This window comes from Typopeltis vanoorti, chromosome 17 (genome assembly GCF_054136105.1).
Source record: "Typopeltis vanoorti isolate ZY-2024b chromosome 17, IOZ_Tvanoo_1.0, whole genome shotgun sequence".
In the NCBI taxonomy this organism is placed as follows: domain Eukaryota; kingdom Metazoa; phylum Arthropoda; class Arachnida; order Uropygi; family Thelyphonidae; genus Typopeltis; species Typopeltis vanoorti.
In genome coordinates, this window is record NC_143565.1 from 105,053,359 (window position 1) to 105,078,643 (window position 25,285).

The following is a 25,285-nucleotide window of genomic DNA, read 5'->3' on the forward strand; positions in this document are numbered from 1 at the left end:
TCCTCACTATTCTCAAATGAGGTGAGGATGATCTAAGAAATTTCAATGCTGCCAAAACACAGTCCTGTCTTATTATTCAGAAGAAAGATCTTACTTCACTCCCTCTCATTTTTGATAATGTTCCAGCCTTCATTCACTATCAGTTTTCTCTTTGGTTGAGTTTTACATTTGCTTATTCTAGTATAAAGACATCATCCATAGACACCTCCTCAATCTCCAAAAAGCTTAGTATTCTGTTTTGTTCAAACCATTACTTCTTCCTTGCTCAACTCCTAACACTTAATAAATCCTTAATCCAACCAGCCTTAGGATATTGTTCTGTCATTTCATGTAGCCTCTCTAAGATTCTTGATCATGTTCAGAAGAGAGCTTTTGAACACAGTCAAGAGAAATCATGCTTCTCTCTCTTTCTCTCTCACACACACACAGAGCGAGAGAGAGACTCTAATTACTTTTACACAGCCACTCTTTCTGCAATCTTTTTTCACAGATGCTGCTCTCCCCTAAACTGGTTCCTACCATTTCTTTGCTTTCCTCTAATCATGTAACAGCCACTGGTTGACATCTGCACACAGTTACGCCAACCCAAGTTCTTATCTCCCTTCATTTTTTCTATCTATTCTTTGTAATAGCTTTTCCTGTATCTTTTTTCTAAATGAATACATTCCTACTTTTTTCAAAAACATGTTTTAACAGAATCCTTCTTTCTCCCTAATCACTTGGACTACTATGTTATAGGTTTCTTGACCTCTCAAGGGTATTAAAAAACATGATAGTGCAAGATAGTTCACTGCTTCTAAAGGATATGGCTGAGTGTGTTAATTTGGCTCCTTAGCTCTTTTCAAATCTACTTTTATGAAATGTTCGACCTGTAATGTTCAACAAAATTCTGCATTTTGTGGCTTGATTATTATGAACAGTATAAATTATATATAAAAAAAATGCTGAATAAGTTTCAATCTCTAAAATTCTATTGCTGTGGGCCCATTACATGTTAAGATTTTGTTATATTCTGTCATTGTAAACAGAATGCTTGTGAAATACATAAGAGAAATTGTCATGTACAATATTACCATTCATGGTACAATTAAACTGCAGCACACACTTGCTATAGAAAACCACTAGTCTCCAACACTCTTACCTAATACAATTTAACCATTGTAAGCCTTCTACAGCACACCCCCTAGAGACTAGAGAAATAGTTTATACCCCCCCCCCCTCTCACTCACTCCATGCCCGGGAAAAAGGAAATGGTAGGAAATCAAACACTGACGACAGAACACAAAGGATTATCTGGAACCATACATCAATCTTTCATGATTCCAAATTGCTCATTGGTATTCTTTATTGTGATTTAGTTAGCCTGAGATTTGGCAGAAAATTTTTATCCTGGAAATTAGAAACTAGAACACACACCTCATTATTTGCATAATAATTTTTCAGTACAAAATTGCTATGTAAATGTTTATTTTATGTTTCTGAGTCGGTCAACAAGATAATTTGGTCATAATTTTATTAAAATAGATGTGTCAATTTTTTTCCTATTTTTTCATATTGTTTGCATATACAGAAATGTTTTATCTCTTCTAGGCAGATGAAATCCGATGGAGACTCCACTGCAATAGCCTCTTTTATTTTGTCAGATGAAGTTGTCGATTTTGACATTTCACAGTTGGTTTCTAAGGAACAGGTATGTATGCATTTCAAAATAAGGTTCTATATGATATGATACTGGCAATATCATTTTTACAAATGGGACTCTCTCATCATCGACATATTGTCAGTTTTTTGTGGCTCCTGCCCACAAAAGGTTCATTTGTCAACCTGTAGTACATGAGTAATACTCTGGGCATGGTAAGAATTTTTTTTTAATTTGGTATTTTTTGCTTGTTTTTTTACATAGTCAAGAAACCCTACTTTAGTAGAGATCAAACATGAAAGTTTTACAAGCCACTCCAGACCTCCAATAAGCAGCAATGTAATCTTGCACAAGGCAACAAAATTCATTCACCACTTAAAGACAATCACAAACATCTATGTTCACAGCGAGATTCAGATCTGAAGTCTGTTGGTTGGATAGCAGATATGCTAAGCATACTGGCCAGCAAATGATAGATTTCTTCACATTTGTCATAATTATTTTCAGTATGTTATTATAAAGTTACTGAAACATAGTTTCAGCAATTTATGTTGTAAACTATATAATTACTCATAATAAATTTAGTTTAATATTTTATCCAAGTGTAAGCAAACAAAGTTTGCACCTAACGTATCTTCAGGAGTGAGGCAACTCGTCGTAAAGGTGGACTAAGCTCTCATCACTTGTCTTAGTATCTCCCAAAATGCAAAGCACACTTCCTTGCTGACATGTATAATGCTATGCATTAAGGGAAGGGCCACTACCCAGACCGGTTTCGACCTTTATTGAAGTCTCGTCAGTGGGAGCCAGACCCAGAGGTGGTGATACTAAGGTGGAAGTAATGGAGAAGTCATATTTACCTATACGAGTTGCCAAAAGTGTCTCACCTTATTATTAAATTACTCTGGATTTAGAGAGTTGTTGGAAGTTTTTTCCCACTTGGTTAGACTATAATAAATTTAGTTTAATCCTTTATCCAAGTGTAACCAAACAAAGTTTGTGCCTGAAGTATCTTTAGGACTGAGGCAACTCGTGGTAAAGGTGGACTAAGTTCTCATCACTTGTCTTAATATCTTCCATAATGCAGACCCAGAGACCACCTCTGGATCTGGCTCCTACTGACGAGACCTCAATAAAGACCAAAACCGATCTGGGTACTGGCCCTTCCCTTAATGCATAGCATTCGCAAGTAGATGTGATTTACATTATAGGAGATACTAAGACAAGGGATGAGAGTTTAGTCCACCTTTACCACGAGCTGCCTCAGTCCTGAAGATACTTCAGGCGCAAACTTTGTTTGCTTCCACTTGGATAAAGGATTAAACTAAATTTATTATAGTCTAACCAAGTGGGGAAAAAACTTCCAATATATAATTACTCAAGATACTCATTATAGAACTTAGATAAAAAGATTTCAATTTAGTTATGCATTTTAGTGTTTTGGAAATATATTGCATATTTAGTATAATGGGAGATTAAAAAAATTAAGAAAAAGAACCATATTTGGTTTTTAAGATTGGGGCTGCCAAAGCACCCTATTCTTAAAAACCAAAATGGTTCTTTTTCAACCACTTCATCATCAAATTCCTGACATGTACCCTCAAGGGGTGTACAGGATATGATAGTACTACATGAAAAATTTACATCATTACAAACTTCCTATCTACAATTTTCCTCCAAATCAGTCTGTTACTTGTCAAGACTCCAACATTATCAGATCTTATATTTCTATCACCTAAGGCACTTTATCCAGTATCAATCCACCTATATCTTGGTCTTCCTCTGGATCGTTTTGATGCCAACCTGGCAGAGGACACTTGTTTTGCTAATCTTTCTTCGCCCATTCTGTTTAAGTGACCATACCACCTGACATTAGCTCTGCTAACATATTCCTGGATGTCGACAATGTCAAGTTCTTTCCTAATATCTTCATTTTTAATCTGATATTGCCATTGATGCCATCTGTTCACACCTCTAATCTTTCTCAGGACTCTCATACCTGCAGTCTCTAGTCTTTGGTCAAGTGTTTTACTTCTGACCCAGCTCTCAGATCCATAAGTTAAAACTGGTTTGAACACTGTCTTGTATACAGCTAATTTAGTGTTCTGACTAATTTCTCTCTTATTCCATATGAATTTATTCAATTGACTTCCCACCATACCAGCTTTGCTGATTCTGTTGTCTATTTCTATATTTAATTTACCATCTTCAGTAAAAATCGTGCCTAAGTAGCTGAAATGTTTTACTTGTTCCACAGGTTCTTCATTCACAACAGTTGACATTTTCAATGATTCTGCCTATTTTCATTGTCTTTGTCTTTTTATTGCTGACCTTCATACCATATCTATTACAACAGCTATTCAATTTAGTCAGAGAATCTTGCAGACTTGTAGCAGATTTATTTAGAAGTATAACATCATCCGCATAAAGCAAAGAGCTAACATTAACATCTCCAATTTTGATATCAGGTTTAATAATACTTTCCTTCACAATGTGATCCATATAGATAATGAATAACAGAGGGGATAATGTACATCCTTGTCTCACACCAGATTTAACATTAAACCATCTTCCTGTACTTCCTTCAATTCTAACTGCTGACATACAACTCAAATAAAGACTAAGTATTGCTTGATATAATGCCCCATTGACACCATATATCTGTAGTATATTGAATAGCTCCTCTCTTGGCACCTTGTCATATGCCTTTTCCAGATCGACAAAACTTCAATACACATCTTTGTTATATTCCCATGCTTTCTCAACTAATTGTCGTAAAGTGAAGATCTGATCCTGACAGCCTCTATTTAGCCTGAATCCAGCTTGTTCTTCATCCAACTTTTCTTCCACAATTCTTCTCAACTGCTTCTCAAGTATACTTGCATAGATCTTGCCAGGAACACTTGGTAGAGAAATACTTCTGAAATTCTCACATTCAGTTTTATTTCCCTTTTTATATATGGGTACTATGAGAGCTCTACTCCAATCATTGGGAATTCGTCCCTCTGTCCAGGCTTTCTGAACTATGCAGTGCAGCCACTGTAAGACTTTTATACCACCATACTTGGGGTGCTTAAGGGTCAAAGCTGTATAACTGAGAGGAGACCTCCACATAGCGTTTAAAGGAATGCGGTTCTCCGCATTCCTTTAAAGTCTATGTTGAGGTCTCCTCCACATAGCCTTTGAACTAATGTCCAATCCTCACCTTCTCGTGGTGCACCCTGTTGGGTATCTACTTTTATACTGAACGAATGAGGATGGGCTGGCAATTTGGGATTTAGCCGACCAAATTGTATTCTTATTGGTTAAACCAAAATAAAAAATGATGGTACGACATGACAAAATTTCATGCCGGCTACGGCGTCGCCCGTTTAAACAAGGCCCCCATTGTTTTCACCAGGGAACAGGGCAAACAGCGAAAAGTCAGCTACTGGAACACATCTGAAAACAAACCCCAACTCAACATCACCAGAGTTAAAGATCGGTACTATCAACGTAAGAAGCCTGAATGGCAAAGAAATGGAGCTAGCTGAGGAATTAGATAGCTACCAGATCGACATAATAGGGGTGACTGAAACAAAAAAGACAAAACTGGTGAGATCTTTCTGAGCAATAAATACAAAATGTTATATTCAGGTAATGACAAACAAGGAAAAGAACGAGTAGCCATAGTATTCAACACAAAATACGAGTCTAATCTTCTTGAATGGCAGTCAGTCTCAAGTAGAGTAATGTGGGCAAATATGAAAATGTGGAACTGGACAATGAGACTTATTTGTGCCTATGGTCCCACAGAAGGTTCTACTAAGGTAGAAGTGGAGGAATTTTTTGATGCTTTAGAAAAAGCAACCGACACAATGAAAAAGGAAAAGTTGGTCCTTGTTGGGGATCTAAATAGCAGAGTAGGAAATGATTGTCAGACATACAAAAATATTTTGGGAAAATTTGGAGAAAAGAGCAAAGCTAATAATAATGGCAAATATCTGTTGGATTTCTGCTCAGGACATGGACTGGTTATTACTAATACCATGTTCCAACATAAAAATGTGCACAAATTCACATGCAGAGAAGAGGCTAGGAATAAGAAAAGTCTCATTGACCATGTTATTGTTGATAGTGATGTTTTCTGTCTGGTGCAGGACACCAGAGTGTACAGAGGATTTGAAATTGGAAGTGATCACTATTTAGTCTTGAGCAGGATAAAATTGAATTTCATATTGAAAAGAATGATATGTAAGAAAATCTTAAAGCGAATAAAAGTTGAGCAGCTCTCAGATGTGAACTGTAGACTAAAATACAGAAAGATTATTGAAAAGAAAATGAAAGACTTTGAGAACAGGAATCAAACCTTGGAGATTCAGTGGCAAACTCTGAAGAAAACATTGATTGATTCTGCCAGAGAGGCATGTGGTGAGGTTGTGGGCAAGGATAAAAAAATCAGAACTGCCTGGTGAACACAGGAAGTTAAAGAGGCAGTGAAGGAAAAGAAGAAAGCATATCAAAAGTTCCTGGCAAATAAATCAGCTTTTACTCTTACAGAATACAGAGACAAATGTAAGAAAGCTAAACACTGTGTAAAACTAGCTAAACAAAAGTCATGGGAGGACTTTGGCAAGAATATAGAAAATAAATATCAAGAAGGTGGCAAAATATTCTGGAGGTTGTTGAAGAAGCTTAGGAAAGAGTGCTGTAAAAGGAGTTAGAGATGATAAACGTGACATGAAAACAGGAGAAAAAGATATGCTTGAAGTATGGAGTAATTACTTTGAAAAACTGATAAATGAAACAAGCAGTGATGACAGCACAGTGATTAAAAACACTTTCCAGGCATGCAGTCAGGAATACATATCCATACTTGAAGTAGAAAAAGCCATCAAAGGCTTGAAATGTGGAAAGGCAGCAGGAGTAGATGATGTTCGACCAGAAATGCTGAAGTATGGTGGTATAAAAGTGTTACAGTGGCAGCACTGCATAGTTCAGAAAGCCTGGACAGAGGGATGAATTCCCGATGATTGGAGTAGAGCTCTCATATTACCCATATATAAAAAGGGAAATAAAACTGAATGTGAGAATTACAGAGGTATTTCCCTACTGAGTGTTCCTGGCAAGATCTATGCAAGTATACTTGAGAAACGGTTGAGAAGAATTGTGGAAGAAAAGCTTGGTGAAGAACATGTTCAATCTGGTGTGAGACAAGGATGTACATTATCCCCTCTGTTATTCATTATCTATATGGATCACATTATGAAGGAATGTGGTATTAAACCTGATATCAAAATTGGAGATGTTAATGTCAGCTCTTTGCTTTATGCGGATGATGTTATACTTCTAAATAAATCCGCTACAAGTCTGCAAGATTCTCTGACTAAATTGAATAGCTGTTGTAATAGATATGGTATGAAGGTCAGCAATAAAAAGACAAAGACAAGGAAAATATGCAGAATCATTGAAAATGTCAATTGTGTTGTGAATGGAGAACCTGTGGAACAAGTAAAACATTTCAGCTACTTTGGCATGATTTTTACTGAAGATGGTAAATTAAATATAGAAATAGACAACAGAATCAGCAAAGCTGCTATGGTGAGAAGTCAATTGAATAAATTCATATGGAATAAGAGAGAAATTAGTCGGAACACTAAATTAGCTGTATACAAGACAGTGTTCAAACCAGTTTTAACTTATGGATCGGAGAGTTGGGTCAGAAGTAAAACACTTGCCCAAAGACTAGAGACTGCAGATATGAGAGTCCTGAGAAAGATTAGAGGCGTGAACAGATGGCATCAATGGCAATATCATGTTAAAAATGAGGATATTAGGAAAGAACTTGACATTGTCAGCATCCAGGAATGCGTTAGCAGAGCTAATCTCAGGTGGTATGGTCACTTAAATAGAATGGGAGAGGAAAGATTAGCAAATCAAGTGTTCTCTGCCAGGTTGCATGGAAAACGACCCAGAGGAAGACCAAGATATAGGTGGATTGATACGGTACAATGTGCCTTAGACGATAGAAATATAAGATCTGATAATGTTGGAGTCTTGACAAGTAACAGACTGATTTGGAGGAAAATTGTAGATAGGAAGTTAGTAATGATGTAATTTTTTCATGTAGTACTCTCATATCCTGTACTACCCCCTTGAGAGTACATGGTAGGAATTTGATGATGATGATAACCACCATAATTTAGCATTTCTGGTCGAATATCATCTACTCTTGCTGCCTTTCCACATTTCAGGCCTCTTTGGTGGCTTTTTCTACTTCAGGTATGGATATGTATTCCTGACGGTATGCCTGATGAGTGTTTTTTTACCACTGTGCTATCATCACTGCTTGTTTCTTTTAGCAGTTTTTCAAAGTAATTACTCCATACTTCAAGGATATCTTTTTCTCCTGTTTTCATGTCACCTTTATCATCTTTAATTCCTTTTACAGCACTCTTTCTTCCATTTCTAAGCTTCTTCAACAACCTCCAGAACATCTTGCCACCTTCTTGATATTTATTTTCTATGTTCTTGCCAAAGTCCTCCCATGACTTTTGTTTAGCTAGTTTTACACAGTGTTTCGCTTTCTTACATTCGTCTCTGTATTCTCTAAGAGGAAAGGCTGACTTATTTGCCAGGAACCTTTGATGTGCTTTCTTCTTTTCCTTTGCTGCCTCTTTAACTTCCTGTGTCCATCATGGAGTTCTAATTTTTCTATCCTTGCAGACAAATTCACCACATGCCTCTCTACCTGAATCAATCAGGGTTTTCTTCAAATCTTGCCACTGAATTTTCAAAGGTTTGGTTCCTGCTCTCAAACTCTTTCATTTTTCCTTCAATAATCTTTGTGTATTTTAGTCTACAGTTCACATCTGATAGCTGCTCAACTTTTATTCGCTTTAAAACTTTCTTATATGTCATTCTTTTCGATATGAAATTCAATTTTATCCTGCTCAAGACTAAATAGTGATCACTTCCAATTTCAAATCCTCTGTATACTCTGGTGTCCTGCACCAGACAGAAAACATCACTATCAACAATAACATAGTCAATGAGACTTTTCTTATTCCTTGCCTCTTCTCTCCATGTGAATTTGTGCACATTTTTATGTTGGAACATGGTGTTAGTAATAACCAGTCCATGTCCTGAGCAGAAATCCAACAGGTATTTGCCATTATTATTAGCTTTGCTCTTTTCTCCAAATTTTCCCAAAATATTTTTGTATGTCTGACAATCATTTCCTACTCTGCTATTTAGATCCCCAACAAGGACCAACTTTTTCTTTTTCATCGTGTCAGTTGCTTTTTCTAAAGCATCAAAAAATTGCTCCACTTCTACCTTAGTAGAATCTTCTGTGGGACCATAGGCACAAATAAGTCTCATTGTCTAGTTTCCCATTCTCATATTTACCCTCATCACTACTTGAGACTGCCTGCCATTCAAGAAGATTAGCCTCATATTTTGTGTTGAATACTATGGCTACTCCTTCTTTTCGTTGATTGTCATTGCCTGAATTTGTATTTATTGCTCAGAAAGATATCACCAGTTTTTGTCTTTTTTGTTTCTGTCACCCGTATTATGTCGATCTGGTACTTATCCAATTCTTCGGCTAGCTCTCCCTTTCTTTGCCATTCACGCTTCATATGTTGATAGTACCAATCTTTAACTCTGGTGATGTTTCAACCACTTTAGGCCTCCAAAAAGCATGGTGGCATGCATTGGGAGATAAAATCATGAATTCCTTAAAAATATACAAATATATCCACACTTCAGTGGAATTCAAACCTGTAGTTTGATTACAAAGCAGAAATATTATCTTAACCACAAACTGACTGTCTGTAATGATTTAAGATATCTTCTAGATTAACCTTCTTCTCTTGCAAAAGATGTGAAATTTGTTTTGTCCTTTCATCAAGATTCAAGTGATTCTAGGAACTTTATATGAACAAATCTTAATCAGATTTTGTATTTGTAATCCTTATTTGTGATTTTATTGTGCCATACAGTTTCTTAGTTAGGTTCACTCTTACTATATGCAAAAGCACAAAGGAACAAAATGAGTTAACTTGCAATACCCATTATCAGATTCCTGACATGTATCCTTATGGAGCGTACAAGATATTATGATAGTACTACATGAAAAGTTACATCATTACTAACTTCGTGTCAACAATTATTTTCCAAATTAATCTGTTCTCTTTCAAGATTACAATATTATCAGCTCTTATTTCTATCTTTGAAGACACTTGGTCTTCCTTGTATGGTTTTTTTCCTGCCAGCCTGACAAATAGCACTTGTTTTGCTAATCTATCCTCTCCCATTCTATTTAAGTGACTGTACCACCTGAGATTATCTCTGCTAAAACTTTCCTGCATGCTACCAATATCAAGTTCTCGCCTGATAGCCTCAGTTTTAATGCCATATGTTTATTCTCCTAATCTTTCTTAGACTTCTCATATCTGTGGTCTCCAGTCTTTTGTCATGTGCTTCATTTCTAACCCAGTTCTCCAATCCAAAAGGTAAAGGAACACTATCTTGTATTTATCTAATTTAGTGTTTTGACTGATATCTTTCTTTCTTATTCCATATAAATTTAGTCAGTTAACTTTCTGCCATATATACCAGCTTTGCTAATTCTGTTGTCTATTTCCATATTTAATTTGCTATTTTCACTCAAAATTATGCCTAGGTAGCTGAAATGTTTCACTTGTTGTATAGAGTCTCCATTCAAGATACATTTGATATATTTGGTTTTTCTGCCTGGTGGATGGTTCCTTATCCTCTCACCATTAAACTAATGCCAGGTTTCCACAAGGTTCTTTCCTTTCACCAACCTTCTTCCTGCTATATATATATATATATATATCCTCCAATGGGGTTCAGATAACCTTGTCAATTTCATTGCTAATAAAATCCAGTTGTTTCTTTTTTGTTCTCTTTTTCCTTTGTTCACCCCTGAACAGCTGTTAACTTTATATAAACACAAATCTGCCCAGCTATTGAATACTGCTCTCACATATAGAGTGGGGCACCCTAAAAACTCCCTCAAAATACTTGACTCAATACAATGGAGAGCAATTAGACATATTAATGACACATCTCTTACCAACTCACTCCTCCAACTTTTGCACGGACCTTTGGTTTCTGCAATATGTGTCTTCTATAAATATTTCCAAGGCAAATGTTCATAAGGATCAAAGCTACATAACTGAGAGGAGACCTCCACATAGCCTTTAAAGGAATGTGGAGAACCAATCAGGGATTCTGACCTAATGTCCAATCCTCACCTTCTCGTGGTACCCTCTGTTAAGTATCTACCTGGATACTTAACGAACGAGGATAGGCTGGCAATTTGGCATTTAGCCAACCAACGTATTCTTATTAGCTTAAACTAAAATAAAAAATGATGGTACAACATGACAGAATTTCATGTCGGCTGGGGCATCGCCTGGTTAAACAAGGCCCCTGTTGTTTTTGCCAGGGAACCAGGGCAAACAGCAAAAAGTCAGCTAGTGGAACAAATCCTAAAACCCATCCCAACTCATCATCACCAGAGTTCAAGATCAGTACTATCAACATATGAAGCCTGAATGGCAAAGAAATGGAGCTAGCTGAGCAATTGGATAAGTACCAGATTGACATAATAAGGGTGACTGAAACAAAAAAGGCAAAAACTGGTGAGATCTTTCTGAGCAATAAATACAAAATGTTATATTCAGGCAATGACAATCAAGGAAAAGAAGGAGTAGCCATAGTATTCAATACTAAATACATACTTGGAGAATAGGAAAGTGGACAATAAGACTTATTTGTGCCTATGGTCCCACAGAAGGTTCTACTAAGGTAGAAGTGGAGGAATTTTTTGAGACTTTAGAGAAAGCAACTGACACAATGAAAAAGGAAAAGGTGGTCCTTGTTGGGGATCTAAATAGCAGAATAGGAAATCATTGTGAGACATACTAAAATATTTTGGGAAAATTTGGAGAAAAGAGCAAAGCTAATAATAATGGCAAATACCTGTTGGATTTCTGCTCAGGACATAGACTGGTTATTATTAACACCATGTTCCAACATAAAAATGTGCACAAATTCACATGGAGAAAAGACGCAAGGAATAAGAAAAGTTTCATTGACTATATTATTGTTGATAGTGATGTTTTCTCCCTGGTGCAGGACATCAGAGTTTACACAGGATTTGAAATTGGAAGCGATCACCATTTAGTCCTGAGCAGGATAAAATTGAATTTCATATTGAAAAGAAGACCATGTAAGAACGTTTTAAAGTGAATAAAAGTTGAGCAGCTCTCAGATGTGAACTGTAGGCTAAAATACACAAACATTATTGAAAAACAAACAAAAGAGTTTGAGAACAGGAACCAGATCATGTAGATTCATTGATAAGCCATGAAGAAAACACTGATTGATTCAACCAGAGAGGCATGTAGTGAGGTTGTCTGTAAGGATAGAAAAAGCAGAACTCCATTGTGGACACAAGAAGTTAAAGAGACATTGAGAGAAAAGAAGAAAGCATATCAAAAGTTCCTGGCAAATAAGTCAGCTCGTGCTCTCAGAGAATACGGAGACAAATGTAAGAAAGCTAAACACAGTGTAAAACCAGCTAAATAAAAGTCGTGGGAGGACTTTAGTAAGCACTTAGAAAATAAATAACAAAAAGGTGGCAAGATATTCTGGAGGTTGTTGAAGAAGCTCAGAAATGGAGGAAAGATTGCTGTAAAAGGAATTAAAGATGATAAAGGTGACATGAAAACAGGAGAAAAAGATATCCTTGAAGTATGGAGTAATTACTTAAAAAAATTGCTAAATGAAACAAGCAGTGATGACAGCACAGTGGTAAAAAACACTGACCAGGCATGTAGTCAGGAATACATATACATACTTGAAATAGAAAAAGCCATCAAAAGTCTGAAATGTGGAAAAGGTGCAGGAGTAGATGATATTCAACCAGAAATGCTCAAGTTTGGAGCTATAAAAGTCTTACAGTGGTTGCACTGCATAGTTCAGAAGGCCTGGACAGAGGAACGAATTCCCAATGATTGGAGTAGAGCTCTCATAGTACCCATATATAAAAAGAGAAATAAAACTGAATATGAGAATTACAGAGGTATTTCAATACTGGGTGTTCCTAGTAAGTTATATGCAGTATACTTGAGAAACTGTTGAGAAGAATTATGGAAGAGAAGCTTGGTGAAGAACATCTGAATTCAGGCCAAATAGAGGTTGTCAGGATCAGATTTTCGCTTTACGACAGATAGGTGAGAAATCATGGTCATATAACAAAGATCTGTATTTAAGATTTGTCCGGAAAAGGCATATGACAAGGTGCCAAGAGAGGAGCTATTCAATATGCTACAGTTATATTGTGTCAATGGGACATTATATCAAGCAATACTTAGTCTTTATTTGAGTTGTAAGTCCGCAGTTAGAATTGGAGGAAGTACAGGAAAATGGTTTAATGTTAAATCTTCTGTGAGACAAGGATGTACATTATCCCCTGTTTTATTCATTATCTATACGGATCACATTATGAAGGAAAGTGGTATTAAACATGATATGAGAATTGGAGATGTTAATGTCAGCTCTTTGCTTTATGCGGACGATGTTATACTTCTAAATAAATCCACTGCAAGTCTGCAAGATTCCCTGACTAAATTTAATGAATGTTGTAATAGATATGGTATGAAGGTCAGCAATAAAAGGACAAAGACAATGAAAATAGGCAGAATCGTTGAAAATGTCAACTGTGTTGTGAACGGAGAACCTGTGTAACGAGTAAAGCATTTCAGCTACTTAGGTATGATTTTTAGTGAAGATGGTAAATTAAATATGGAAATAGACAACAGAATCAGCAAAGCTGGTATGGTAGGACATCAATTGAATAAATTCATGTGGAATAAGAGAGAAATTAGTCAGAACACTAAATAAGCTGTATACAAGATAGTATTCAAACCAGTTTTAACTTATGGATCTGAGAGCTGGGTCAGAAGTAAAACACTTGACCAAAGACTAGAGACTGCAGATATGAGTAGTCCTGAGAAAGATTAGAACCATGAACAGATTTCATCAATGGCAATATCATATTAAAAATGAGGATATTAGGAAAGAACTTGACATTGTCAGCATATAGGAATGCGTTAGCAGAGCTAATCTCAGGTGGTATGGTCACTTAAAACAGAATGGTAAGAAGAAGAAAGATTAGCAAAACAAGTGTTCCCTGCCAGGTTGGCAGGAAAAGACCCAGATATAGGTGGATTGATACAGTAAAAAGTGCCTTAGAAGATAGAAATATAAGATTTGATAATGTTGGAGTCTTGACAGGTAACAGACTGATTTCGAGGAAAATTGTAGATAGGAAGGTAGTAATGATGTAGTACTATCATTACCTGTACACCCTTTGAAGGTATATATCAGGAATTTGATGATTATGATGATGATAATAACACTGGCCAACAAAAAAAAATTTTTTTCCCTACTGATTATGATCTAATGCTTGTTTTTTACTAATTTGGGTGCGCTGATTTCAAATATCAAACCCATTTTTCTCTATCACGTCATGTTTTTCCTCTATGGCATTTTCTTTTTGCTAATTAGTAAGTTTTTGATAGTTTTAAGGAGGCAGTACTATTTAGAGGATCAAAAAAATCGATTTTGTAATATTATTTTCTGAAAGTATGTACTTTTAGGAATCTGTTCCTAACTTTTTATTGAGAAATTCGAAAAATTCAGCCTATTATAGCCTATTATTCAAAGCGGTGCGCAGATCAGAATCGGAGCGCTCACCGCTCTCACTTGTTAGTAAACGAATAAATGCATAAGAACCTGCAACAATACGTACTGCTGCTTTGAATGCGAGAGAGAACGAATAACCAACCTAATACATTTAGGCGATGACAACTGCCTAAAACAAATGAATGCTATATGCATCATAGCGGACAAAGAATGATCGAAATCAGTCAATCGTTAATCGATTGTGAAAGTATGATGAGCGCTTATAACGTTTCAATAAAGTCTCTGGTTTTTTTTTTGTCTTGTTAATTGCATGTTAGTTGGTAATGAAGAAAATACATCATGTCTACTACTCGAAATTGTGTCAATAGTGTAGATTCCTTCTGCTACATTTGTGACAGCTTTACTGTTCCCAGCCAAAGGACAAATATCACTGATTTCGTTAAGAAAGTGTACTTTGCATATTTTGACATAAAAATTGCAGATCAGGGCAAGTCATGGGCTCCAAATAAAGTGTGTAAGTCATGTGTAGAAAATTTACGACAGTGGAGCAAGGGAAAACGCCAAAAATTAGCTTTTGGCATTCCAATGATTTGGCGTGAACCGAAAAATCACGTAGATGATTGCTATTTTTGTTTAGTTCAGACTTCTGGTTATAATAAGAAGAATAAGAAAAAAGTTGTGTATCCAAATCTCGACTCATCAATTCGGCCAGTTGCTCATTCCAATGAAATAGCCGTGCCAATTTATAAAGGACTTCCTTTACTTGAGAACGAGCATGATCAGGATATGCCAGATGTTCTTGAGGAGCAAGACCCGGATGTTGATTTAGACAATGAAAATTTAATTTCTAGTTCTGGACCGCAACGTTTTACTCAAGCGGAATTGAATGACTTAGTAAGAGATTTGGGCCTATCAAAGGAATCGTCGGAATTGTTAGCTTCAAGATTAAATGAAAAAATCTTACTGGAGCAAGATACAAAGATAACTTTTTATCGTAGCAGGGAAAGTAATCTTGTACAATATTTTAAATACGAGTGTGGGTTTGTTTACTCTAACAATGTGTCAGGTTTACTAACTGAAATGAGTGTTGTACAATATCATCCAAACGAGTGGCGTTTATTTATCGACAGTTCAAGCAGAAGTCTCAAGTGTGTCTTACTACACAATGGGAATGTATATGGCTCAATTCCTATTGGCTATTCAGTCCACTTAAAGGAAACATATGAGGACATTAAAAAGGTTCTGAAGTTATTAAAATATACAGACCATAACTGGATCATCTGTGTGGATCTTAAAATGGTGAACTTTTTACTTGGCTTTCAAAGAGGATATACAAAGTTTCCGTGTTTTCTATGCTTCTGGGATAGTCGAGCTAGAAACCAACACTGGAGTCAGAAACATTGGCCTCTTAGAATATCCTTAAATGTTGGAGAACAGAATGTTATAAATCAACCTTTAATCGACAGAGAAAAAATCATTTTACCACCTCTACACATCAAACTAGGTCTTATGAAGCAGTATGTGAAAGCTTTAGATTTACAAAGTGACTGGTTCCAATACATATGTGAAAAATTTTTACGACTTAGTTATGAAAAAATTAAAGCTGGTGTATTTGATGGACCGCAAATTAGAACTTTAATGAGAGACCCAAATTTCATCAACTCTATGAACAAAATTGAGAAAGAGGCCTGGACTTCATTTACGATGGTTGCGAATAATTTTCTTAGAAACAAAAAAGCGTGCAATTGCAAAGATCTAGTGGAAACAATGCTTGAAAATTTCCAGCGCCTAGGTTGCAATATGAGCATAAAGCTTCATTTCCTATACAGTCATCTTGATAGATTTCCCAAGAATTTAGGTGCTGTAAGCGATGAACAAGGCGAAAGATTTCATCAGGACTTAAAAACTATGGAAGATCCGTACCAAGGAAGATGAGATTCTCACATGATGGCTGACTACTGTTGGAGTATTCAAAGGGATTGCCAAAACAGAACACACAGTAGAAATTGCTACAAACAAAAATTTATTCCCTGAAACTCATGTGTAAGTAAAATTGTTATTTTTTTATAAATATTCTTGTAATTTTTAATGAATATTGTTAAGTAGTTATGTATCTAATTATCGGCCTCTCTCGCATTCAAAGCGCCAGTACGTGCTGTTGTAGGTTCTTACTCATTTATTCGTTTACTGACAAGCGAGAGCGGTGAGCGCTCCAATTCTGATCTGCGCACTGCTTTGAATAATAGGCTATATCTTCGGGAATTTTTCAAATTTCTTGATAAAAAGTTAGGAACAGATTTTTAAAAGTACATACTTTCAGAAAATAATATTAAAATATCGATTTTTTTGATCCTCTAAATAGTACTGCCTCCTTAAAACTTACAAATTAGCAAAAGGAAAATGCCATAGAGGAAAAACCTGACGTGATAGAGAAAAATGGGTTTGATATTTGAAATCAGTGCACCTAAATTAGTAAAAAACAAGTCTCATATAAAAGTCAGCAAAAATTGTGTTGGACTGTGTAATTCATCTGAAATAGTTCCTCGACATAGTAATAAGCCCATTGGAACATGTACAGCTGTTGTTCAACATCCCTTCATAGTACATCTTGAAATCCGCAGAACAAGTTTCTTTTCCTTCTCCTTCATCCCTGCTACTACGGCTGGGTTGTGGAGCAGTCTTCCCCCTGATCTGTTTCCGAAAAATACAGTATGCAGTCTTTTAAATCAAATGTAAACAAGTTCCTCCTTTCCCAACCCACTACCCATATACAGTACTAATGTACTATAGGTTGACCAGCCAACCTCTCATGTATGGGCTAAAGGAATTAGTCAAAATACTAAATTAGCTGTATACAAGACTGTGTCCCAACCAGTTTTAACTTATAAGCTCTGGGTTGGGGGGGGGGTGCACACTTGATCAAAGACTGGAGATATTTGATATGGGAGTTCTGACAAGAATTGGTAAAGTGAACATATGTCGTCAGTTGCAGTATTACGCATTAAAGATCAGAATATTATGAAAGAACTTGCCATTGTTAACATTCAGGAATGTGTTAGTAGCAAAACAAGTGTTCTTTGCCAAATTGGAAAGAAAAACACCCAGAGGAAGACCAAGGCATAGATGGATTAATACAGTAAAAAGTGCCATAAAAGACAGAAATATAAGATCTGATAATGTAATGACAATGGAATCTTGACAGATAAGATTACTTTTGAGAAAAACTTGTTTGGAAGTTAGTAGTGGTGTTCCTTTTTCATGTAGTGTTATCTTAATTATCCCGTACTCCCCCCCCTGAGGGTACATGTCAGGAATTTGATGATGACGACTTTTTACAACAGTTATTCAATTTAGTCATGGAATCTTCTAGACTATTAGGCTTATTTAGGAGTATAACATGATATTTATATTATGTGTGTGTGGTGGGGGGTATATATTTTTACCTTCTTTCTTCACTCACACACATTCCAAGTAGTTAAAACTCAAATTCAAAATAAAAGAAACCACCTTAAATCAAACTGCTAATTAACCCTGCACAAAGGTTCATATATCAGGATATCATATATATAACCTAATCTCTAAGTTACCCTTTTTAAAACAAGCTTTACTGGGTCCATTCTATATGAACTGGAAATCAGTAAAGTGCCTTTCAGCTTTAACTGAAATAAATCCTATAAAGGATTATTTACTCTTGAAAATTTCACACTTATCTCTCTATACAAGGATATCTTCTCAGTCTTCTAACTTTTCTTCTAATTTCTGTCCACAATATTGAAGACACAGAAACTCCACACCTTTTCTCTTGCTGTGTTCCTTTTGTACTCCATGGACAGCCAAACGCTCATCAAAGTTTGGTAACATTCCTTTTGCTTTCACACATGCTCAGGAATTCACCTGAGAAACTTCCGCTCAAGGCCACCATTGTGTGCCATCAAGTCCAATGCAGGAAAGCAGTAATGAAACGGCGAATTTTTTCTTCACAGTGTAGAAAAATTATTTAATTATATTTTCAAAATGAAATATCCTGAAATTATAACTGTTCTTAATTAAAAGAAACATACGTATTAACCACAGTGAAAATTATTTAATTGTAAATATTTCATCCTAAGTATCTTAGGACATCATCAGTACAGTAGTTTTAAACAATAATAGGAATAACATACAGTTAGGGTGCATGATTACAATAGAATCTCATTAAACATGCATAACTTGCTACAGTAGTACAAAAAAAAAAATAATAATAAAAAAAAAATAAATTAACACAATTTTGTATGACAATTTCCCATACTTTAGGAATAGTAAGAACGTTGTTGAGGTTTAAGTTTGGGCTGTGTAGTAGGGCTTCAGAACTTTCTTTGTATAAACGTTCATGTTTATATAAAGATCTATGTAAAAGTTTAGACTTTTCCCAATGGATCCTATGGTTTGGATTTTCAATTCCGTGTTGAGAGGGGCAAGATTTCTGCGGTTTAAAAAGACGAATGTGGTCTTGATGTTCTGAGATGCGTTTCTGAACAGACCTACTTGTCTGTCCAAAGTAAGATAATTTGAATGAGCATGGAATCTCATAAACGCCAGGCAACATCAAAGGTGAGAGTTTGTCCTTAGGAGAAGGTAACAATTTAGAAGTTTTCTTAAACAATGAGCAATTATCAGAATGCTCATTGTTTTTATTGTCTTCTCCATGACTATTATATCCACTTCAGTTTCACGTGGATTTCAAATTCTATCAAAGATGAATGAATTTCAGATAAATCTGAACTTGAAGAAAAAATCATTATTTTCATTTAAACTCATATTAGGTATGTCTGCTGAAGGCTCTGATGACTGGGTTACATCAGCTGATTCATACTGTACATGTTTTAATTTCAATGAATCCTGAACATTTCTCTGATAGAAAGTAACTGATTCTGAATCAGTATTCCTGTTATTACAAGAACAGTTTGAATAAGGAAAGTTTGCTGAAAGTTTTGTTTAGACTTAGGTGAACATTTAGGGTTCATCCAAGAGTAACTTTTTGAAACTGTTTCCTGGTAATACACCTGTGCTCTTATAATAAACCTGTTTGGATATTTAACAGTCACAATCTTCTATGTTACAGGAGACATCCTTTTCAAGACTACTCTGTATGGTTCTGGATGCTCTTATTCTCAGTTTACCTTTTCTTCTCTGATCATTTTTGTCTTGAATTAAGACTAGATAACTTGTTGTCAATAATCTTTCCTTTTTGAAACTATTTAATGCACATCTGTTTTTCTCAGATGTTGATTTTCTGACATTCTTTATAATAGATCATGAGATATGAAATTTTTCTACTATGTTTGACAAATAATCATCTATATCCTGAAATCCAGTACCTACAAACCAGGAATGCAAGTCATTTTGAAATAAAGTGTCAAATGCAAATAGGGCTTTTTTCTGATGCTAGAATGCAATGCAGAGTAATGTAAACAGAGCTTGAGGGTTCGAAATCTTTGACTTTTTCATATGCTGGTTGAAAGTACTTGTTTTAGTGACTTGTTTATCCTTTCACACAGCTCATTGCATTGTGGCCTATTTGTGGACTTGCAGGAACTTTTTATATATTTTCTTCCTTTCAGAGTTCTGATTTTTCAACATCACCATTAACCATCATCATCAAATTCCTGACGTGTACCCTCAAGGAGTGTACAGGATATTATAGTACTACATGAAAAATTTACATAATTACTAACTTCCTATCTACAATTTTCCTCCAAATCAGTCTATTACTTGTCAAGATTCCAATATTATTATTATCAGATCTTATATTTCTATCGTCTAAGGCACATAGTACTATCAATCCACCTATATCTTGGTCTTCCTCTGGGTCGTTTTGCTGCCAACCTGGCAGAGAACACTTGTTTTGCTAATCTTTCCTTGCCCATTCTGTTTAAGTGACCATACCACCTGAGATCAGCTCTGCTAACGCATTCCTGGATGCTGACAATGTCAAGTTCTTTCCTAATATCCTCGTTTTTAATATGATATTGCCATTAATGCCATCTGTTCATGCCTCTAATCTTTCTCAGGACTCTCGTATCTATGGTCTCTAGTCTTTGGTCAAGTGTTTTACTTCTGACCCAGCTCTCAGATCCATAAGTTAAAACTGGTTTGAACACTGTCTTGTATACAGCTAATTTAGTGTTCCGACTAATTTCTCTCTTATTCCATATGAATTTATTCAATTGACTTCCTATCCAATTGACAGCTTTGTTGATTCTGTTGTCTATTTCCATATTTAATTTACCATCTTCAGTAAAAATCGTGCCTAAGTAGCTGAAATGTTTTACTTGTTCCACAGGTTCCCCGTTCATAACACAGTTGACATTTTCAACAATTCTACCTATTTTCATTGTCTTTGTCTTTTTAATGCTGACCTTCATACCATATCTATTACAGCAGTTATTCAATTTAGTCAGGGAATCTTGCAAACTTGTAGCGGATTTATTTAGAAGTATAACATCATCCGCATAAAACAAAGAGCTGACATTAACATCTCCAATTCTGATATCATGTTTAATACCACTTTCCTTCATAATGTGATCCATATAGATAATGAATAACAGAGGGGATAATGTACAGCCTTGTCTTACACCAGATTTAACATTAAACCATCTTCCTGTACATCCTTCAATTCTAACTGCCGACTTAAAACTCAAATACATACTAAGTATTGCTTGATATAATGCCCCATTGACACCACATAACTGTAGCGTATTGAATAGCTCCTGTCTTGGCACCTTGTCATATGCCTTTTCGAGATCGACAAAACTTAAATACAGATCTTTGTTATATTCCCAGGCTTTCTCGACTATTTGTCATCGAGTGAAGATCTGATCCTGACAGCCTCTATTTGGCCTGAATCCAGCTTCACCAAGCTTTTCTTCCACAATTCTTCTCAACCGTTTCTCAAGTATACTTGCATAGATCTTGCCAGGAACACTGAGTAGGGAAATACTCTGTAATTCTCACATTCAGTTTTATTTCCCTTTTGATATATGGGCTGGGTGCTTAAGGGTCAAAGCTGTATAACTGAGAGGAGACCTCCACATAGCCTTTAAAGGAATGCGGAGAACCGACCAGAGCTTCTGACCTAATGTCCAATCCTCACCTTCTCGTGGTGCACCCTGTTGGGTATCTACTTTGATACTGAACGAACGAGGATGGGCTGGCAATTTGGGATTTAGCCGACCAAATTGTATTCTTATTGGTTAAACCAAAATAAAAAATGATGGTACAACATGACAAAATTTCATGCCGGCTGGGGCGTCGCCCGGTTAAACAAGGCCCCCGTTGTTTTCGCCAGGGAACCAGGGCGAACAGCGAAAAGTCAGCTACTGGAACAAATCTGAAAACAAACCCCAACTCAACATCACCAGAGTTAAAGATCTGTACTATCAACGTAAGAAGCCTGAATGGCAAAGAAATGGAACTAGCTGAGGAATTAGATAAGTACCAGATCGACATAATAGGGGTGACTGAAACAAAAAAGACCAAAACTGGTGAGATCTTTCTGAGCAATAAATACAAAATGTTATATTCAGGCAATGACAATCAAGGAAAAGAAGGAGTAGCCATAGTATTCAACACAAAATACGAGGCTAATCTTCTTGAATGGCAGTCAGTATCAAGTAGAGTAATGTGGGCAAATATGAGAATGGGGAACTGGACAATGAGACTTATTTGTGCCTATGGTCCCACAGAAGGTTCTACTAAGGTAGAAGTGGAGGAATTTTTTGAGGCTTTAGAAAAAGCAACTGACACAATGAAAAAGGAAAAGTTGGTCCTTGTTGGGGATCTAAATAGTAGAGTAGGAAATGATTGTGAGACATACAAAAATATTTTGGGAAAATTTGGAGAAAAGAGCAAAGCTAATAATAATGGCAAATATCTGTTGGATTTCTGCTCAGGACATGGACTGGTTATTACTAACACCATGTTCCAACATAAAAATGTGCACAAATTCACATGGAGAGAAGAGGCTAGGAATAAGAAAAGTCTCATTGACTATGTTATTGTTGATAGTGATGTTTTCTCCCTGGTGCAGGACACCAGAGTGTACAGAGGATTTGAAATTGGAAGTGATCACTATTTAGTCTTGAGCAGGATAAAATTGAATTTCATATTGAAAAGAGTAACATGTAAGAAAGTTTTAAAGCGAATAAAAGTTGAGCAGCTCTCAGATGTGAACTGTAGACTAAAATACAGAAATATTATTGAAAAGAAAATGAAAGAGTTTGAGAACAGGAATCAAACCTTGGAGATTCAGTGGCAAACTCTGAAGGAAACATTGATTGATTCTGCCAGAGAGGCATGTGGCGAGGTTGTGTGCAAGGATAAAAAAAATCAGAACTCCCTGGTGGACACAGGAAGTTAAAGAGGCAGTGAAGGAAAAGAAGAAATCATATCAAAAGTTCCTGGCAAATAAGTCAGCTTTTACTCTTACAGAATACAGAGACAAATGTAAGAAAGCTAAACAGTGTGTAAAATTAGCTAAACAAAAGTCATGGGAGGACTTTGGCAAGAATATAGAAAATAAATATCAAGAAGGTGGCAAAATATTCTGGAGGTTGTTGAAGAAGCTTAGGAATGGTGGAAAGAGTGCTGTAAAAGGAATTAGAGATGATAAAGGTGAAATGAAAACAGGAGAAAAAGATATCCTTGAAGTATGGAGTAATTACTTTGAAAAACTGCTAAATGAAACAAGCAGTGATGACAGCACAGTGATTAAAAACACTGACCAGGCATGCAGTCAGGAATACATATCCATACTTGAAGTAGAAAAAGCCATCAAAGGCTTGAAATGTGGAAAGGCAGCAGGAGTAGATGACCATCGACCAGAAATGCTGAAGTATGGTGGTATAAGAGTCTTACAGTGGCTGCACTGCATAGTTCAGAAAGCCTGGACAGAGGGACGAATTCCCGATGATTGGAGTAGAGCTCTCATAGTACCCATATATAAAAAGGGAAATAAAACTGAATGTGAGAATTACAGAGGTATTTCCCTACTGTGTGTTCCTGGCAAGATCTATGCAAGTATACTTGAGAAACGGTTGAGAAGAATTGTGGAAGAAAAGCTTGGTGAAGAACAAGCTGGATTCAGGCCAAATAGAGGCTGTCAGGATCAGATCTTCACTTTACGACAAATAGTCGAGAAAGCATGGGAATATAACAAAGATCTGTATTTGAGTTTTGTTGATTTGGAAAAGGCATATGACAAGGTGCCAAGAGAGAAGCTATTCAATACGCTGCAGTTATATGGTGTCAATGGGGCATTATATCAAGCAATACTTAGTCTTTATTTGAGTTGTGAGTCAGCAGTTAGAATTGAAGGAAGTACAGGAAGATGGTTTAATGTTAAATCTGGTGTGAGACAAGGATGTACATTATCCCCTCTGTTATTCATTATCTATATGGATCACATTATGAAGGAATGTGGAATTAAACCTGATATCAAAATTGGAGATGTTAATGTCAGCTCTTTGCTTTATGCGGATGATGTTATACTTCTAAATAAATCCGCTACAAGTCTGCAAGATTCTCTGACTAAATTGAATAGCTGTTGTAATAGATATGGTATGAAGGTTAGCAATAAAAAGACAAAGACAATGAAAATAGGCAGAATCATTGAAAATGTCAACTGTGTTGTGAATGGAGAACCTGTGGAACAAGTAAAACATTTCAGCTACTTAGGCACAATTTTTACTGAAGATGGTAAACTAAAAATAGAAATAGACAACAGAATCAGCAAAGCTGGTATGGTGGGAAGTCAATTGAATAAATTCATATGGAATAAGAAAGAAATTAGTCGGAACACTAAATTAGCTGTATACAAGACTGTGTTCAAACCAATTTTAACTTATGGATCTGAGAGCTGGGTCAGAAGTAAAACACTTGACCAAAGACTGGAGACTGCAGATATGAGAGTCCTGAGAAAGATTAGAGGCGTGAACAGATGGCATCAATGGCAATATCATATTAAAAATGAGGATATTAGGAAAGAACTTGACATTGTCAGCATCCAGGAATGCGTTAGCAGAGCTAATCTCAGATGGTATGGTCACTTAAATAGGATGGGAGAGGAAAGATTAGCAAAACAAGTGTTCTCTGCCAGGTTGGCAGGAAAACGACCCAGAGGAAGACCAAGATATAGGTGGATTGATACTTTACAAAGTGCCTTAGACGATAGAAATATAAGATCTGATAATGTTGGAGTCTTGACAAGTAACAGACTGATTTGGAGGAAAATTGTAGATAGGAAGTTAGTAATGATGTAATTTTTTCATGTAGTACTGTCATATCCTGTACACCCATTGAGGGTACATGGCAGGAATTTGATGATGATGATGATGATATATGGGCACTATTAGAGCTCTACTCCAATCATCGGGAATTCGTCCCTCTGTCCAGGTTTTCTGAACTATGCAGTGCAGCCACTGCAAGACTTTTATACCACCACACTTCAGCATTTCTGGTCGAATATCATCTACTCCTACTCCTTTCCACATTTCAAACCTTTGATGGCTTTTTCTACTTCAAGTATGGATATATGTTCCTGATTGTATGCCTGTTGAATGTTTTTTACCACTGTGCTATCACTGCTTGTTTCATTTAGCAATTTTTCGAAGTAATTACTCCATACTTCAAGGATATCTTTTTCTCCTGTTTTTGCCAAAGTCCTCCCATGACTTTTGTTTAGCTAGCTTCACACAGTGTTTCGCTTTCTTATATTTGTCTTTGTAGTCTCTAAGAGCAAAAGCTGATTTATTTGCCAGCAACTTTTGATATGATTTCTTCTTTTCCTTCCCTGCCTCTTTAACTTCCTGTGTCCACCATGGAGTCCTGATTTTTCTATCCTTACAGACAACCTCACCACATGCCTCTCTGGCAGAATCAATT

The 25,285-nt window shown here is 36.1% G+C and overlaps 1 protein-coding gene across 1 annotated transcript in view; it reads left to right on the forward strand.

The window, feature by feature from the left end:
• Nucleotides 1-25,285, forward strand: part of LOC150097737 (WD repeat-containing protein 43-like) — a 200,893-nt gene that overhangs the window by 89,072 nt on the left and 86,536 nt on the right. The window contains exon 6 of the mRNA XM_090407367.1: nucleotides 1,591-1,690. Within this exon, the coding sequence (XP_090263493.1) occupies nucleotides 1,591-1,690 (100 nt within the window). The remainder of the gene's footprint in view (nucleotides 1-1,590; nucleotides 1,691-25,285) is intronic.